At 38.4% G+C, this 19,440-nt stretch overlaps 1 protein-coding gene across 6 annotated transcripts in view; it reads right to left on the reverse strand.

Annotated features, from left to right (window-relative positions):
- The window catches only part of LOC141350977 (adhesion G protein-coupled receptor L2-like), a 153,663-nt gene that overhangs the window by 117,335 nt on the left and 16,888 nt on the right, over positions 1 to 19,440 (reverse strand). For all 6 annotated transcript variants that reach the window (XM_073856879.1, XM_073856873.1, XM_073856881.1 and 3 more), the window contains exon 2: positions 12,460 to 12,661. In XM_073856879.1, the coding sequence (XP_073712980.1) occupies positions 12,460 to 12,535 (76 nt within the window). In that variant the 5' untranslated portion in view covers positions 12,536 to 12,661. The remainder of the gene's footprint in view (positions 1 to 12,459; positions 12,662 to 19,440) is intronic.

Here is a 19,440-nt window from a genome sequence, read left to right on the forward strand (position 1 = left end):
GGAGTTCGAAAAAGTAGGTCTTCAATATAATTCAAAATGGCCGACAGGAAGTAGGTTTGACTCAGACATACTTGGTACAGTCGGACTCAGCATGAGCCAAGGAATCAATAGAGTGAAGTCTTATGTCATAGTGGCAATTTAATCAAATGAAATAAAGATTTAAAACAATTGATTTACATATCCTGACCACTAGGTGGCGCCGTCCTAAAGATTTATAGGTGCGCTTAGAACATGTCACTGATGAACCATGCCAAATTTCGTAGCGATACGCCATTCTGTTTGTGAAATACTGAACTTAATGAGAAAATTCAAAATGGCCGACACCCAAAATGGCCGGCCAAAAACCGTTTGGTATCGTTTGACTCGGCATGCCTCAAGGAATCTAACAAGACCACCTTCATGATTTTAGACTCAAGTTTGAAGTAGCTATAAGCGAAAATAGGCATTTTTCGAATCTCGTGACCACTAGATGGCGCTGTGACGAAACGTTGCAGGCACCCTCAAGTCATGACTGTAATGACATATACCAAGTTTCGTGTCGATACACCAAAGTGTTGCGAAGATACGGCCTCACGTCTGTTTTGGCGTGCTCGCCGCCGTATATGTTGTCATGGTATACGAGAACGCATTTGTCTATCAAAAAGCTTTTGATAACTTTTTGTCAGGGGTGTCTCTAGATGCTACATACCAAAGGACATGCAAATCGGACGGACGGTCTAGGAGGAGTTCGAAAAAGTAGGTTTTACGGAAAATTCAAAATGGCGGAAAGATGTGCATGACACAAATGACATCAACATATGCAATTGAATCATCATGAGCCAAGGATTCAGAGGAAACAAGAATTTATTTTCTAGGACTCACGGGTCAGAAGTTGTGAGCATGAACATAAGTGGATTTTTGGACTGTTGGTGGCGCTAGAGGGTTTGAGTCAGACACACCAATGTTGCTATAGTAACTTCTGTGACTGTCCTCTACATGTGTGCCAAATTTCATAACTTTCCTATGTACGGTTCTATGGGCTGCCATTGACTTTTGGGTGGAAGAACGAGGAACAAGAATAACAATAATAATAATAATAATAATAATAATAAATATAGCTGCAAGCAGCGATACCGGGGTCAAGCCAAACATGGCAAAAAATGATTCATACGTGATAACTGTCATGATTTAAGATCTAACTTTGCATTAGTTTTAGGGAAAAAATAGCAATTTTTTGTATCTTGAGACCACTAGGTGGCGCTTTGCCGAAACAATAGATGGTGCCTCAGGTCATGACTGTGATGACACATACCAAATTTAGTGTAAATACGATAAAGCGATACGAAGATATAGCCTTTAATGACTTGACCACTAGGTGGCACTGACCAAACAATAAATGGTGACTCAGGTCTTGATTGTGATGACACCCACCAAATTTGGTGTAAATACGATAAAGAGATGCAGAGATATAGCTTCAAATCTCTTGACCACTAGGGGGCGCCAAAAAGTTTACAAGTCCTCCCAGAACATGTTGCTGATGAACCATACCAAGTTTCATAACAATACGCAATTGCGTTTCTGAAATACTTGAACTTAAAGAAAAAATTCAAAATGGCCGACACACAAAATGGCCGACCAAAAACCATTTGGTATCATTTGACTCGGCATGCCTCACCAAATCTAACAAGACCAGTCTCATAATTTTACATTCAAGTTTGCAGTGGTTATAAGCAAAAATAGACATGTTTTATATCTCGTGACCAGTAGGGGGCAGTGTGACGAAATGGTGCATGCACCCTCAGGTCATCACTGTTATGACATATACCAAGTCTCATATCAATACGCAAAAGTTTTGCGAAGATACAGGCTCAAACACATTTTGGCGTGCTCGCCCTCGCATTCTTTGATGCGTTATATGACAACGGATAGGTCTACCGAAAAGCTTTTGATAACTTTTTGTCTAGAGTGTCTCTAGATGATGCATACCAAAAATCAAGCCAATCACACGAGCGCTCTAGGAGGAGTTAGAAAAAGTAGGTGTTCAATATAATTCAAAATGGCCGACAGGAAGTAGGTTTGACTCAGACATATTTGGTACAGTCGGACTCAGCACGAGCCAAGGAATCAGTAGAGTGAATTCTTATGTCAGTGTGGCAATTTAATTAAATTATATAAATATTTTAAACAATTTATTTACATATCCTGACCACTAGGTGGCGCTGTCCTAAAGATTTATAGGGGCGCTCAGAACATGTCACTGATGAATCATGCCAAATTTCGTAGCAATACGCCATTCTGTTTGTGAAATACTGAACTTAATGAGAAAATTCAAAATGGCCGACACCCAAAATGGCCGACCGAAAACAGTTTGGTATCGTTTGACTCGGCATCCCTCAAGGAATCTAACAAGACCACTTTCGTGATTTTAGACTCAAGTGTGAAGTAGTTATAAGCAAAATAGGCATTTTTCGAATTTCGTGACCACTAGGTGGCGCTGTGACGAAACGTTGCAGGCAACCTCAAGTCATGACTGTAATGACATATACCAAGTTTCGTGTCGATACAATAATGTTTTGCGAAGATACAGCCTCACGTCCGTTTTGGCGTGCTCGCCGCCATATATGTTGTCAATTTATACGAGAACACATTGGTCTATCAAAAAGCTTTTGATAACTTTTTGTCTGGGGTGTCTCTAGATGCTACATACCAAAGGACATGCAAATCGGACGAACGCTCTAGGAGGAGTTCGAAAAAGTAGGTTTTAAGGAAAATTCAAAATGGCGGAAAGATGTGCATGACAGAAATGACATCAATGTGTGCAATTGAATCATCATAAGCAAAGGATTCAGAGGAAACAAGAATTTAGTTTCTAGGACTCACGGGTCAGAAGTTATGAGCATGAACATAAGTGGATTTTTGGACTGTTGGTGGCGCTAGAGGGTTTGAGTCAGACACACCAATGTTGCTATAGTAACTTCTGAGACTGTCCTCTACATGTGTGCCAAATTTCATAACTTTCCTATGTACGGTTCTATGGGCTGCCATTGACTTCAATGGCGGAAGAACAAGAAGATGAATAATAATAATAATAAGAAAACTAACAATAACAATAGGGTTCTACGCCCCTTCGGGGCTTGACCCCTAATAAGAAAACTAACAATAACAATAGGGTTCTACGCCCCTTCGGGGCTTGACCCCTAATAAGAAAACTAACAATAACAATAGGGTTCTACGCCCCTTCGGGGCTTGACCCCTAATAACAATAGGTGTCTACGCCACTTCGTGGCTTGACCCCTAATGAACATTGCTAAAAAACCAATCCGTCGTTCTTGGGACCAAAGTCTGCTTAAAGTAAACTGAAATACCTTTTTGCTAATGTAGTTCATGACAGTCATTTCGAACTCTCTTGCATTACTTGTAAAAGAGAATATTCTACTAAAATGAATCTTTTATATCCCACAGAAGAAAGTTATTTGATATGCAGCGACATATGGGTGAGGAAATGATGACTTTGAATTTTAATTTTTGGCTGAACTGCTCCTTTAAGAGATGGCAAAGCTATATACTATAAATCGTTCCCTTCTGTTCAAATGAAAACACCCGACAGTTTGCACAGTATAAGTGGTGGTGTCAATGATGGAATGTCTCCATCACGATCCCTTTCAGCAGAAAGTGCGTTTTTCTGCTCCTGAGCATGTCGCAAACACGGGGACACGTGAACTGGGCATATCAGAAATGCCTGGACCGGCGTAACCGTCAACGTGACGCCTGCTGAGACTGAGCCAGGATTTAAATGTCACTTTCACGCCGATGCAATGCAGTGTGGCTCTATACGAATCCCTTACTGATTTCCTCCAGGAAAAGGGAAGGGCAAACACAATCCAGCCACGTTCGGCCCACAAAAGAGGACCTATTATGTTCAAGAACGCAGTCTGCATTTCTTCCTGACTTAAGATCACTGACCTTGTCCAGGACCCCTACCTCACCTCAGCATTAGCGCAGTTGTGCCTAAAGCATGTCTAGGTCTCACTCGCTGTCCACCCCTTCCATCAGTCTTCTGCCCCATGTGATAAGCACCAGATGGGTCAAGCATTGGTTAAGTAACAATGAGTTTTTAATTTGAATTTTTCTGTGGTTCGAGAGGAGCTTGCCCTTAAACAGACTGCGAATCAGTTTGTGATATTGTTAAATTTAAACAATAAAAAAATATAAGTATGCAAATATCACCATCAGTTTGCAAATGAAAATGAATTTTCACTGCTGTGTGTTTTTGGTTAATTGAATTTGATTGCATTTCGTACTCAAAACGCCCTAATAATCATAATTCATGATTTTTAATGAAACTTGTATGTAACGACTTGAACTGTAATTGAATTTGGTCAAAAATGAAAGCAGTTATTTAATTCAGTCATACTAAGAAAGTCTATTAACAGAACATACACGAGTCAGTCGATTATCTATCTTTCGCATGGCTCCATGGAAAATTCGGATAAACGGGAGATAAAATCAATTCCCATTACAGTAAAATATCTATCATTAGTATTCAGACAATGCACGTCATTTTAGCACATCTGCAATCAATAACATCACTATTCTGAGCGTTTCTCCGTACGACATCAACAAACAAACTCTTGCACGACTGCCGTCGGTTGAACGACAAAACAAAAACAGATGTTTTCCAATCAAACTCCCTTCTCTCTCTCTCTCTTCTATTGTCGAACACCAGCCCAAACAACTAGATTAAACGGCAAAAAATCTTGAGTTTAAACATATCATTTATTCACAACACCTGTCGAGCGTGGAATGCGGGATGCCTCGGAGAGCTTATACTAGAGGAAAGAGCATTCCTCGTATCCACCTCCCATCCTAAGCTTTATCTACAGACGGACACAGCTGAGAAGCATCATACAAAATGTAATCTCTCCCTCCAGTGATGTTTGAGAAGCACAATTGACTGGATAACCTGAAGGAGGAGTTAGTGGAGAAACGCGTAGCTCATACACCAGAGGCTAAAAGAGCTTAGCGCTATATCGTGCTGTCAGGAACGTTGATTTAAAGCTTTCTTACTCACTAAAATCAAAATGTCAAGAGCCGCAGCTCCCACCCCATTAGATGCAGCACCTGTTCGTCATCAGCACATAAAACTAGGGACGTTTTACAATCAGATGTAAATGGACAGTAAAGCGGCGAAGCTCAGACAGCCAGTCGAGAAGACAGCTGCAGGCTGTTAAATCATCCATCTGCCTGGTCGAAATATGCATTTCTGTGGATTGAGACCAAGACAAAAGGGAGGAAATGCTCCCTTTTTTTTTTTTGTCTAGTTCTTTCGACCAGCACTTTAAAAGTTGTTTACACTGAATTGCATCATCAGTTGTTTTGACTCTGGGGGTTTTAGCTAAAAATTGAATCTCGCAGTATGGTCTTACAAGATTCCCACACCTTAGTTAACTTCAAATTCAAGGACCTTTCAAGGACTTTCCAGGTCCAATACCCTCAAAAACAAGGACTAAATGTGGGGACACATTTCAAGTGTACCTTTTAAGATACATTGTTACAGTTCCCTTTCGAGGGAACTCGCGCTGCATCACTGCGGTGACACTTTAGGGGTAAGTGCGTCTGAATGTGTATATCAAATTCAATGGTGAGGCTTTACGACAAAGACAGGGTGACGCAGGAGCCAGGAAGTATATTGCTATCTGAAATATTGCCAAAGACGGCGTTACAGGGATGCAGGAAGTAGAGACGCAGCGTCTCGTTCCCTTCTCAGGAAACAAAAGTTACATACGTAACCCGAGACGTTTTCATGTGTCAAAAACAACTATACAAAAAAGCATTTTGGTATGAATCAACATTCGCATACAGAAGATATAAGCATTTAAAGAGAACAATTTAGCACATGTGCTTAAAAATTCAATTTTTTATGATATTATCCTACACTACATATGAAGAGTTTCGTTGCAAAACGAGATAAATCCATTTTTTAACATTTTTGTCAAAACATGTTTATTATTATGTTATCATGTTATTATGTTGTTTTATGGTGCTACTTAGCTGTATTTTTTAAGTTATGAAGGTTTAAATCAAAACAAACCAACTGCAGTTGCATTGAAATAAATCGGAATGCATAACCAAAAAACGAGATTTCTGAACAATTAAAAAAAATGGTGGTTATCTCGCTTTTCATATATAATATGGATTTTTTTTTGCTCCTTGCATAAAATAGATTCAAGCACTTTTAATGACCTGTATCTATGTATGTATATTTTCAAAAACTTCCCAGGGCCTTGATTTTTTTCCCCCATATTTTCAAACTTTCAGGGACCCGTGGGAACCCTGGCCTTATCAAAAAAGACAAATTTTGCAATTTAATCTGATTGTAATCCTACAAATTAGTTGTTAAACAATGTTCAATTATAAGTTTGTCGGGTGTCGGAGGTATGGCCTGATGGGTAGTGCATTGGGCTGCACAAAACTGAAGAAAATGTGATTGTGATATATTGCTTAAAAATTTTATATACAGTATGCGATATGATAATGCTTTAGAAAAGCAAAATCATTTTTTTTACTTAAAATGTATTAGCATAAATTGCATTTACGTTTCACATTATTTTCGGAAAAGTAAGCATGACTCTCTCTATCTCAATGGTCTCTCTGCTATTTGCATCAACCTAAACTTCTTTGAAATATTAAAATAAATCTGTTAATGCAAACTCACTGCGATATGCTTATTTGCGATATTTCAGCGATTTCAATATATAGTGAGGACCTAGTAGCGTGCATGCTAACACAATGTATATATAGGTGGTCAGCCTGACTTACAAACGCTGTTGGAGCTATAGTTTAGTGGTTAGCACACATGATTTGACACATTAAGCTTTGATGACGACAAAATTTAAATCTAACCTACAACCAGTGTTGGGTAAGTTACTCAAAAAAGTTATTGATTATATCTTCAATCATATAATTAGATTACTGTACAAATTATTCTCTCCAAACAAGTATTTCATTACTTATTACTAATTACTTTCTAAATCCTATTTAGTAAGTGATACAAAAATAGGCTTGAAACAGCTTGAATAAATCATATAAAAGTAAATGTATTTTTCTGGTCACACTTTTTAAGGTCCAATTCTCCCTATTAACTAATTTTGCCTCAATATACTCCTAATTGCTGCTTATTAATACTTAATAAAGTCGTTGTTAAGTATGGGTAGGATTAAGAATGTATAAGGTTTTGCAGAATGTGGCATTAATATGTGCTTTTTAAGTATTAATAAGCAGCCAATACCTCAGTAATATTAATGCTAATAACCAACCAGTTAAAAGTAAGAAAGTGTTCCCATTATTCTTATTAACTCAAAGTATTTAAAGTCAGAAGGACAAAGACAAAAATGCATTTTAACCTCAGACTTTAAAAGTTGATATTAAATCCACTATTGTATTATACATAATTGATCCTCATTTTTCAGTGGCACTCCATGGATCTCCACATTTTTCCGTGGCCCCACCACAGACTTTCTTTTCCGTGGCATTCTCACGTCCTATTTTCTTACCATTGTCGCTTCGGTTTAGGGTTAGATTTACATAAAATGACATCCTTACCCAAACCCAACTCTAACCCTAATAACAGGCGACAATTGTTTAAAGCTTAGAAAATATAAAAGAATAATTCTGAAAAAATAGTATAAACCAATACTTTAAGTGACATACTAACGCAAACACCAAATCTAACCCTAAACCGAAGCGACAATGCAGTTGAGTAACCAATGTGTGACAATGACCTGGAAAAGAAAGTCTGTGGCAGGGCCACGGAAAAATGTAGATCCGTGAGAATGCCACGGGAAAATTCTGTGACTATCCCACGGAACTTTGTAAGATCATGTTGGTCCGTACACAGTCTTTAGTTTAATTACATCAATAGTCACTGTAATTAAATTACTGGAAAAATGAGAGTCAATGAAAAAGTAATTAAATTAACTAATTACTCAGTAACTAGTTACACCCAACACTGCCTACAACATTTTAATTTCAACCAAACTCTTTCATACTGCTTTATAACTTTGTGAAATTGCACTGTTTCTCGCACACTTTGACCATAATTTAGATTTCACTAAAGATAAAAAATCTCACACACGGTCATCGTTTCCTTTATCGCATAGTAATGTTTTGGTCAATGACCTGCTTGAAAGTGTTTCAGTAAACAAATCTGTTGTTTGTTTTAAAATAACAATTCCTAAAGATATGAAAACAAAACACAGCTGCGTGTAATGTTTTGGGGAAGGTCACACAACTCGGCCAGGAGAAAAAGTATCATCTGAACTTGCCAAGATAAACAAGAAGTTCATAGATGTTGATGTTTGTAAATATTGAAGACCACCTTAAAAAAAGACCCTGACGAGCAAGACGTTTCTGGGGATTCGATATGTATGTGTTTACGATGATACAATAAAATCCAGATTGTAAAAGCAACGACAAGTTGTGTTGACACACATTCCTCCTGGTCCGTCTTTCGTGGCTGGAGATAAGGCTTCTTGTTTCATGGATGATTGGCATAGAGGCAGAGAAGCGTGTAAGATGTATAAATCATATCTTTGGCACACTGGTGCATCCGTTATGTGCACTTCTCCCATGGCAATGCAGCGATAATTCATGATAGCCATGTCACATACCCCCATGATTCAGAGGTGAGCTACCAAAAGCCAAAACAAAACTAAAACAAATCGAGCAGAAAGGTGTTTGACAGAGCAGAGTGATGTTTGTAGTAGAGGAACATTCAGCCCACACCGAATCCCACTGAATTCATGACAGGGGGACTTGGAGACATAAGAGAAATATCAGACAAATATCCCAACCAAACTGCTGCGTACTTTCTCAGAGTTTTCAAATCTGCAAACTCTTTAGTGGACTGTCTCAATTCAATGCCGCAGAGATCAGGTATTTTTGTAGGCCTACCTTGAAGTTAACGGGACAGTGGTTACCTCGCAAAAAAACATACATTTTCCCATAGACTTTTGGATTAAAAAGCAAAACATAAGCTCTGTGTTTAACAAAAGTTAAAGGCGGGGTGCATGATCAATGAAGGCCGATGTTCATATTTGAAATCACCTAAACAAACACGCCCCTACCCTATAGAATCTGGACCTTCTTTTGATAGACCCACCCCACATATACGCAACCCAGGCAACGATGTTGTTTAGTAGACACGCCCCTTACTGCTGATTGGCTACAAGTGTGTTTTGGTACTCGGCCCGACTACCTTTTCCAAAGTGCTTATCAAAAATCATGCACCCCGCCTTCAAAGACTCTTACATGTTTGGTCCAACCAGTTAATCTTCAAAGATAAATAAATAATTTATGAATTTTGACGTGTAAATGCGATGACTAGAAATATAAAGCGCCAAATTTTTACTTCTAAATTCTTAAAAGTTGTGTATCATCTGTGCAGACGATCTTGTTGGACAAAATGTGTAAGTGTCATACAACTAGGGCTGTCAAAATGATTAAATAATAATCTCAACGCGATTGTTTGACCTCATCGCGATGATTTAAGATCACCGCAATGATTGCACATCTCTGTAAAAAACACAAGGGGGAGCTGCAGCACCTGTATAAATGAGACAGTATCAGATTAATACGTGTTATGTGTATTGAAACTTGTACTGCCAGATAAACCTTGCAAGAGATTTAATTTAAATAATCACAACAATGTGTGAAAATTATTACATGAACAAACAAAAAATGAAATAAATGTCAAAGCAATAAAACTTCAAAGTCAAAGTCCTAACACAGGCATTTAATCGCCATAACCGTCGCAATTTTACCGTCAGCCAAAATTCATAACCATGACAGCCCAACATACAGCACGTGTAGGTTAACACAGAGATTATTTTTTGCTATATTTGTCTTTGGAAAAATGTATGGGCTTTTTTGCGAGGAATCCAGTGTCCCGCTAACTTCCTGGTTAGCCTACAAAAATACATCATCCCTACGGCACTTTGTTGCAATGTTTAAATTTATGTTAAATTCATTTTTAATTTTAAATTTTCTGCTAATACAAGTTTCTGCTACATTTATGGATTGAGAAATGTTGCGAGTCAAACATGCTGCTGTATATATCCGAGTCATATTTTACACCAACATCAAAAGAAAAAAAAATTATAATATTCAGAAATTATATATTTAGTTTCAGGCCTCCAGACTAACTTTTTTTCACTAGGAGCACAGGGCCCCCAGATGAAAATGTTAGGGGCGCAACCAGAAAATTTAGGGGCACACACTGTAAATCAACATGCTAACCAAATAATCATATTTCTACTAATTTCTGAAAGTACAATGTGCTGTTTCAAATTCAGTGTCATATCACAAAAAAATGTCAAATTTACTAGTCGGACATGTGCGACTGGATGTAAAATTCAGTGGCACACTCTCAAATTTTGGTGCCAAAATGCCACCATTTAGTGGCAGTCTGGAGCCCTGAGTTTAGTATAATACAATTAAGCCCATTTATACTAATATTCACACATTACACTTCTATCATTGAAATAATTACAGTAATGGTAGGCTTAAAACAGTTGAAAAGAGTTTAAATGTGTTTAACGTTTACGATAATACCACGAATCAAACGAGCATAATAGTCCTACAACTAATCTTTACGAAACTTTTATTTTTCTTTTGATAATTGGATGAAACATGACCTTGACATATTTCAGTGAGCATCATAGCTCATTTATTTGAAGACATTTGAAGTGTGTGCTGTTAAACATATTAATAAAGAAATCTGTCTCACATTGCATGGACAAACTTAAATTTAATCTACTACTATTATGACTTCCACATTTCCATTAACACATTCTGCCTCAATAAAATGCAAACTCACGGCTCAACGCTCAAGACGCATATTCTCAAAACTTCATCTGTGATGACGAATTATTCACCGTCTCTTTCTTTCAACCGCATCTGAACAACATCACTCAATTTACAATCCACAGATGGTTTATTCCAACTATGACACATTTATGGTGTGTATGTGAAAAGAGACAGTACCGTATATACTCTGCTTTGAACATCATAATTACATCAATTACTGCAACATGCGTAGACATTTCCTAGAGTCAGATAACTACATTTTACAGCCTAATTGTAACAAGCAAGTCTAGGCTGAAGCAAAACAAAATGACATTTTGGGTAAGATTTAATAAATGAATTTCAGCTTCTCATTATTTGTTTGGCCACATGTACCAGAGCGGGTATGCGTGCAAGTAAAAAATCTGACAACTTAACATGACTTTTTTTTTAAAAATCCTAAAACTTTAAAATTGCTAATTTGTATTTTATCAAAGTCAATAAATTACAAAAAGTAAAGTTTCATAAATATTTAACTTTGCAAAATAGTTTCAATGTTTTGATTTCTCAAGAACCATAAATGTGAGGGGAAAACAAATGGAAAACTTACATTAGATTTTAAAGGGTTTGTTGAAAGTTTTGTGTGATTATCCATCATTAGATGTGGAGGAAGAAAAATAACTGAGAAGATTGTTTTGTGAGGAGCTCATTGGATGTGCGGTTGGTTTTTAGCTCCAGGATTGTTCTGGGTAATGCTAAATGACTTGTGGATGGATGAGATATTTTTAGAGCGATCCACGCTCATTCCTCTACTGATGGATTGGTGACTGATCATTTACTGAGCTAAGAGCTTGCACGTCAAGAGAAACCAAAAACCTAATTACGCCAAAGACAATGCCAAAATAAATCACTTTGGTGTTGGGAATTAACCTAAAGTTATAATACTGCAAACAATGCTCACATCTGATGGAAAATCTGCTACGTATCAGCAATTTCTTTTACTTTTTGGTATTTCTAGCTCATGAATTGCACAGCAAAGCAGACAAGCAAAAAAGGTGGAAAAAATAGCATAGTCTCTGTTTGAAGATATGTTGTGCTGCTTGTGTATAATTAATGTTTGGCACTCGAGCGTGTGATTAAATCAATTTTGTACTGAAAAGCACAGAAAAAAGAAAGACTGCGATTATGTAAAGACGTGGTTTCGATGGCATACAACCACACATGTAATTATGATTGAACGTGTTGATCAAACCCAAAGAGCCAAAGAAGATATAGTCAAATATTGATTTCACTTTGTCGCAGTCATTTTGGCGACCAGCCCAACGCACATGCTTCATGTTCTCAGGTGCGCGGATAATCACGCCGCCTGCATTTCAAATGCTTTCAACCAGCATAACATTCACATCGCTCATCCCAAACAAGATTTCAGCGCTCTCGCCCGCAGGAGAAGTGTGGGACTGCAAAATAACACGCAGACTCGAAGCGGAACTAATTGAATTCGCAAACTAAACCAAACACACAGACACGTGCGAGGAAAGTGTCTCGCTTTCACTAAACACGTTACGTATTAAATCCCTCAATATTTCAAGGGTGTCATTTTATGAGCAGTCCAAATTGCAAAAAAGCATGTGGCCTTACCTTCTGAACATTGCAAAAAGATCACAGTTAACAGAAGTCCATGCAAAAAAGGACATTTCCACAGTGAAGTAGCCATCGCAGTTAATGACAGACGATCTCCAGAAGCTGGACGATAGGGGTGACTTTAAAGGGGAATGATAAAGTATTCAGGCCACGATGTCAGCGATCAGTTGTCCTTAGAGATTCACCGATCATCTTCCATCTGAAAACACATGAAAAAAATGTTTTCTTTAGTAATGTAAAAAACAGGAATTTAATACATAAATGTCCTAACTTTAATGTGCCCTGTGGAAATATTTACATCGTAATGCATCTTGTGTGTTTTAAACAACCAAACAGAAACTATGCCCGAGGACAATTTATTTAAATACAAACGTTATACAGTGATGTTTACTCATTATGTTTATTTTAGTCAGTCTTTCTCCAATAAATGATGTAGTAATGGGTAACTGGAATGTACACAGTGATTTCTTTACATGGTTGTTTAAACTTTTACCATGTTGTCACTACAACAGCAGCCAAGTGCTAGTGAGATAGATATTGATCTGCAGTATCAAAGAAAAGATATAACTCGTCTACCTATACAAAAGAATTGTAATGGAATGTGAGATCCGTGTCTGGTTTTACTTTGAGCACAACATATGAAAGCAACAATCTCAAATCAATCAAACTCAAATTCTGTTTCAAAACTCCCATCTGGTTTTGAGAAAGTATGAGAGTGGGTAGATCAATTTTCATTAAAACTTTTTTTTTTATGAAAAAATGTAGTGTAAAAATGCATTGACCAATACTATTACTGGGTGATTTCTTACTAGTTAAAGTAAAAAAAGTGCACCATCATGCACGTCCTTGTGATGTTGTCTCTAGATATGTCTCGAGTCCCTCCTACAATGTAAGTTAATTCAATTGCATTTGTCTTTTTACGAAAATGTTTTGTTGAAGTCAAAAACGTAACCAAGTTAATTTCAGTTGAGTAAACAATCACGGGGATGTGTAAATCTAGGCTTCGGTGTCTCAAATTTAAAAGCCCAGTTTTAAAAAAAGCGCTGTTTTAAAGCATACCGTATAATTTGGATCCACCAAAAGCGTTTTGTGGTCGAGTCTCGCTTCGCTGAAACCTTTTGCCAAAGCTGAATTTCGGAAGCTGGTCTCCACAGACCTTAATGTGCCACATTAACACCGTTCAACTCAGCTTTCGGGACATGATGGATTTCATGGGAAGTCAAAAGCTATCTTTGGACCTCTGAGTGGCATTCACACGCCTATACTTGCGTTCGTAATTTCACTGTTTATGAAGATTACAGACACATCCCTCATTTCTCAACATCTCCGGCTTCCCCTCGACCCACCCTGTGGTGGATAATAATTATTTTGGCAACTGGTTTAGTCGGTAAACTATTAAAAACACCTCTCCTTTTGTGTGTGTGTGTGTGTTGTGTGTATGTTTGTGTGTGTTTGCTTTTGTTTCTCCGTTATCTCATGGGGGTGGGATGAACAGATTCAGACTGCTTTGTCTCCTTTGGAAAAGGTTACTATTCGAGACCCTGGGGAGCCCGAGCTCATTATAACGCAACGTCAAACGCTGAAGACGGATGACATGTCAAACTCACTTTGCCCACGAATTCATACCCACTGACACGCACGCGTGCGCATACGCACGCAAACATCCACCCACCCACAAACTAAATAATACTTTCATCTTCAGGAAAGAAAAGCACTGCCCCTCCTCCTCCATCCCCACAATGCAATGGCTCAGCATGTACGGCACAGGTAGTTTGTGGTTTTGACTCATTCGCATCGCCTGCGGAATTTCGCACTTTGATGTGTGCTTCACCAAAGGTTTCTCATCATCAAGCGGCGTGATTATTTTATAATGAACCTAACTATGAACATTACGCCGTTCTCAGAGCTCAAGCGATGCTGATGAAAAGAGAAGAAGAGAAAGTTCCAACAAAACGCAGCATACAGCAGACAGAATTTAATTAAGTTTCATTAGAAATCCAGCTGCAGGAAACGTTCGTTCCCTTTTCAGATGCATTTCAATTCGAGCAGTGGCGTCAAACAAGGACGAATCAGAGCGATGCGCAACATTAAACTAGCAGGCAGTAGGAATGTCATTTAAAGTATCTTTAAAGTCAAATTCTCCAACACATTATGTACAGGAATATTTACCATTCGAGTATCAGCACCGGACGGAAACAGGGCTAGGATATATTTAGGCTGAATAGTTTTTCGCTTCACGCTAATACACTTAATTAACCTAATCAAAGCCTACATCTAATCGACCTTATCGCTGACTGTGTGTTTAGGTAGGAAAATCATGTGGTGCGTTGGTGAATCCTGATGGGATCAAGATTCCAAATATCCTGCAGAAAGAGCACACAGCCGTGCCAATCCCCAAACAGGGTGTCTCGAGTGTGGTGTTGATCTGTACTTCGGTAATCGTCGATCATGGATATAACTCGCCGGAAAATCCTGTACCCTGCTGAGTTTGCCGAGACGCTGATCCTGGCAGACGGGAGGCGAGGAGGAGTGGGTGGGGGGCTCACGAAAAGTGAGGGACTGCACCGTCTGCCCGACATGGTTTATTTCTCTTCATTATAGTGCGCAAACTCTCACCCTGCTGAGGAACATGTTCGCTTTATGTCTGGAGGCTTAAATCGCAGGAGCCGACCATTATCATCCTCCTAAACACCATTTTGTTTGGCAGATTTCGGACTGGATTTGTTCTGACTTGAAATAAAAGGATTAAGCGATTAGCATTAGAGCTTTGCGCCATTCCTTTCCGAGACATCATATTTTTTGCAAAAGCAGAGATCAGGAATCCGGGAGAGTTTCTGCTTTCGCATGAATGAAATAACTGCTTTTTTGATCATTCAAGCTATTTCATATCCCTGGCAATGCACCATTTCTAGGTTTCCATAAAGGCTCCATGGGGGTAAAATATGATCCGTCATGAATAAGAGCCATTTATTTTACTCATTTTCTCGTTGTTTGTCAAGATTAAAAAAACAACAATACGCTTTATATCTCATGACAAATCCCCTCTAGTCATCTAGACAAGATGACAGATGCCATCATTATAGCAAAGGGTAAAAATGAGTGTGCACTTCAAATTTCCCATGTTATCAGAGTGGAAAGAGGGCAATTAAATTATAATTAAAATGAATGGGTGGGAAAAAAACGGCAGCTAGGAAGCCTTAATGTTAAATATGGCTCTGTTTGTGAATGTGAGATTCATCACAGCACTCCCGGCTTCCTTTCGGAGACTGGGGAGGTGACTGCTGGAAGAATAGCCAAGAAGGAGTTTCTAAGACAGAAAGCAATTGAATGAATGAGAAAGAAAAGAATGGGAGAGAAAAAGAAAAGGACGGGCGGGTCACACAGGAAGATTGACAGCTAGTGAGTCTTGCTTGACCTCTCAGGGTTCGCCTTCAAGTATTCTTGACAGCCTTAAAGAGAAAAACATAAAAGAGCTGGAATGTTAATTTATTTTCAATTGTCAGGGCCAAGATGGGAGAAAATAAAGTATGCATACATACATGCATAGTAATTGAGGCGAACACAAATGAAACATAAAGCTGCATCCAAGTGCAAGCTCAAATTAAGCTAGATGGTGCTTTTTTATTTTGGAGGCCACTTACACCACTATGCATAGATTTTAAAATCAGTAAAACTAATTTAACCACAGCAAGATAATAGCTTCAGATGTGAAAGGACAAAGATACTATCCAAAAAGCAAGTCTAACAATTTCTGGCATTCTAGAGACTGCTTATGTGATCAAACAAGAACTGTCTACAAATCTTTAACTACCAAAAGATAGCATTACATTTAAAAAGACAGATAATCAAAATAGCTCTCTGTTACATCACAAAATATCCAGGCAGGCAATTTCATAAAACGAAGATATGCTTTCTGGGTAATTATCAAGCACACAGATGTGCATGGAGAGGTGCAGAGCAGCCTAGAGGAGATCTCCGACATTCTCACCGGAAGCCTCTCCGAGGCATTGCACTTTGTGATGACAATCCCTGACAAGACTACAGCATGCTGGGTCTCCCCCTCGAGGATTTAATGTCATTTTCTCGGCTACGGCGACGTTACGAACTTGTCACAAGTTACGGTATGAGGGAGACAGCCACTGGATGCCCATGGCAGGTGGGGTGTCAACACCAGGCGAAAATGCTGAAAAGTATCGAAATGCGGGTAAAGGTGCAGAAATGGTGTCACAAAGCTCAGGTGTCAATCAGCGAGCCAATGATCTCACATTAGATATTTCTGCATGGAAAGATTCATGTCAGCATGTCGGCTTTCTATCCACGCAGACTGATTAAATGGCAGGACGTTTTTTTCGGAGCCAATTTCAGCACTAGCTAAGCCATGGGCTTAATTTTTATTCTCTTCTCAGTTTCGTTGTTTTTATTAACATTGGGTTCCCTATCGTCTAAGTAATGTGAAAATCTCCAGCATAGCCAGAGCGATTTGTTCGGGTTAGCAGATCTTACAGAGAAGTCATAATAAGGCATGTTAATGCCCTACGACCGATAATCTTTGTGTTGAACTCAGAAATGACTCAAACATCCATTCATTAAAAAGAAATGTTATTTTGTGTGCGATACTGTAATTCTTCTCAGTGTCAGATCTCTGAATCATTTGCTTTTTATTAAAAAAATCAAAACAAAATTTTCTCTTTAATGCCTGCTTTTTTTATCATGGATTGAACTGTAAGGCGCCCACAGCGACCCATTCCTCCACATACTTCAGTTGTTCCCTCACATTTCACCATATAGAAGAGAAAATGCAGTTGGCTTGACAACCACACATTAACTATGAACAGAATAGGCTGTAATGTGTCCTATCAGTCAACTGGTGAGTGAATAGAGAGTACCCACAGATCAACAGTTAAACACCCCGCAGGCCTAAACTACCATATTTATTCAGTTTGCTTCACACAATTACATGGTGCCATTCACAGCTACACCTGAGCACTTGGCATGGAATCGGGACACCAAGAGAAAGCAATTACGATAGACTTTCAAAACATAATCTTGAGGTTGTTTATGGACATTGGTAAAATAAATTGTAATGTGGCCTGAAAAAATAACCAAAACCAGAGGGGCCCTTTGGTGGATTACGCTTGGCTATAAAATGTATTTATTCTTAGTTGATCTCAATTGGATTTGGTTAAAATCTAACATTGCTTATAACACAGTCTGTTGAATGCTTGAATCTGATTGGCTGAGAAATGTTCAATGGTTGTTGATTATTTTTCTGTAAACCACAAACCTAACTTGTCGAATGTCTAAAAAATAGGCATCAGAGCAATGTTTGTCGTAACCGTGGTATAAGCAGAATAATTGACTCCGGTCCTTTAAATTATTCGAAAATAATGCACAACCGCTTCGCATTGTGCCGCATTACCACCTTGGGTGTGCATTATTTTCTTATAATTCAATGGCCCGTCATCAATAACTCAAAAAAATCAAAAATTGCATCTCTCAGCCTAACACACTATAATAATAATGACGACAGAATCATGCGTGTAATTCATATTTCTGTGCTGCCACAGACAATAAAGTCTCGCTGCACAAACCTGTCGCCTCATAAAACTGCTTAATGAGCGTTGTTTTCTTGCAACTTGTATAGCCATTCTTCACTGTGGACTTTGTGCAAAACATGCAAAGTATGCATAAAACAGGATTCTTCGTTAACTTCAAATTCAAGGACCTTTCAAGGACTTTCCAGGTCCAATAATCTCAAATTCAAGGACTAAATGTAGGGACACATTTCAAGTGAGAGCAAGGTTACATTGTGTTACCTTTTAAGATACATTGTTACAGTTCCCTTTTGAGGGAACTCACGCTGCGTCACTTCAGTGACACTTTGGGGACACCTCCAGGGGTAAGTGTGTTTGAATGTGTATATCAAATTCAACCAATGGTGAGGCTTAACAACAAAGACAGGGAGACGCGGGAGCCAGGAAGTATATCGCCATCTGAAATATTGCCGAAGACGGCGTTACAGGGACGCAGGAAGTATGGCAAGAGAGACACAGCGTCTCGTTCCCTTCTCAGGGAACAACAGTTACATACATAACTCGAGACGTATTCATGTGTGAAACACAACTGTGCAAAAAAGCATTTTGGTATGAATCAACATTCGCATACAGAAGATATAAGCATTTAAAGTGAACAGTTTAGCATGTGTGATTAAACAGTCTAGAATTTTTATGATATTATCCTACACAACATAGTGAATATATGGAGTTTTTTCCAGAAAAATTCTTGCATAAAATAGATTCAAGCACTTTCCATGACCTGTATCTATGTATGTATATTTTCAAAAACTTCTCAGGGCCTTGAATTTTTCCCCCCAGATTCCAAACTTTCAAGGATTTCAAGGACCCGTGGGAACCCTGATATAATCAAGATTCACAGTGAAAACTTGAAGTGTATAATTTTTGTGTCACTAAACAGAATCAAAAAATTAATGATTATTTTCCATGACAGTTTTTCCACCACGTCTCGTCTTTGACAAACAGGATTCCTATTGGTAAATATGACCTTGTAGTGGTGTTCATGTGCACTTATCTAGTAAACAAGATAATAAATTCAACCGGGTAAAGTCAACAGAACAAGGGAAGCCAATGCTGACACGTTTAACCACATATTAAACTTCGTTTCAATAAGATAAATATATCTAACCCAAGGGCGTAGATTTGTTTTAAACATTGGGGTGTTTGAAGTTTCAGCTGTCTATATGTTTACATGAATCATATGTGGATGGGGGGTTATAATTGCAGTTTTGATTATTGGTGGGTTACTCCCCCTATTCCCCCAGAAACGACGCCCAAAATCTAACCACAGCCATAGCATCTGTGCGAGTTAATAAGCAAGCATTAATGCTCAACGCTTCACATTAATAATCAATAAGCCACGTTTTCACAGATATATTGAATACATTTGCTCTTTATTCATGTT

The sequence above is a fragment of the Misgurnus anguillicaudatus genome, chromosome 2, assembly GCF_027580225.2.
Source record: "Misgurnus anguillicaudatus chromosome 2, ASM2758022v2, whole genome shotgun sequence".
Taxonomy (NCBI): domain Eukaryota; kingdom Metazoa; phylum Chordata; class Actinopteri; order Cypriniformes; family Cobitidae; genus Misgurnus; species Misgurnus anguillicaudatus.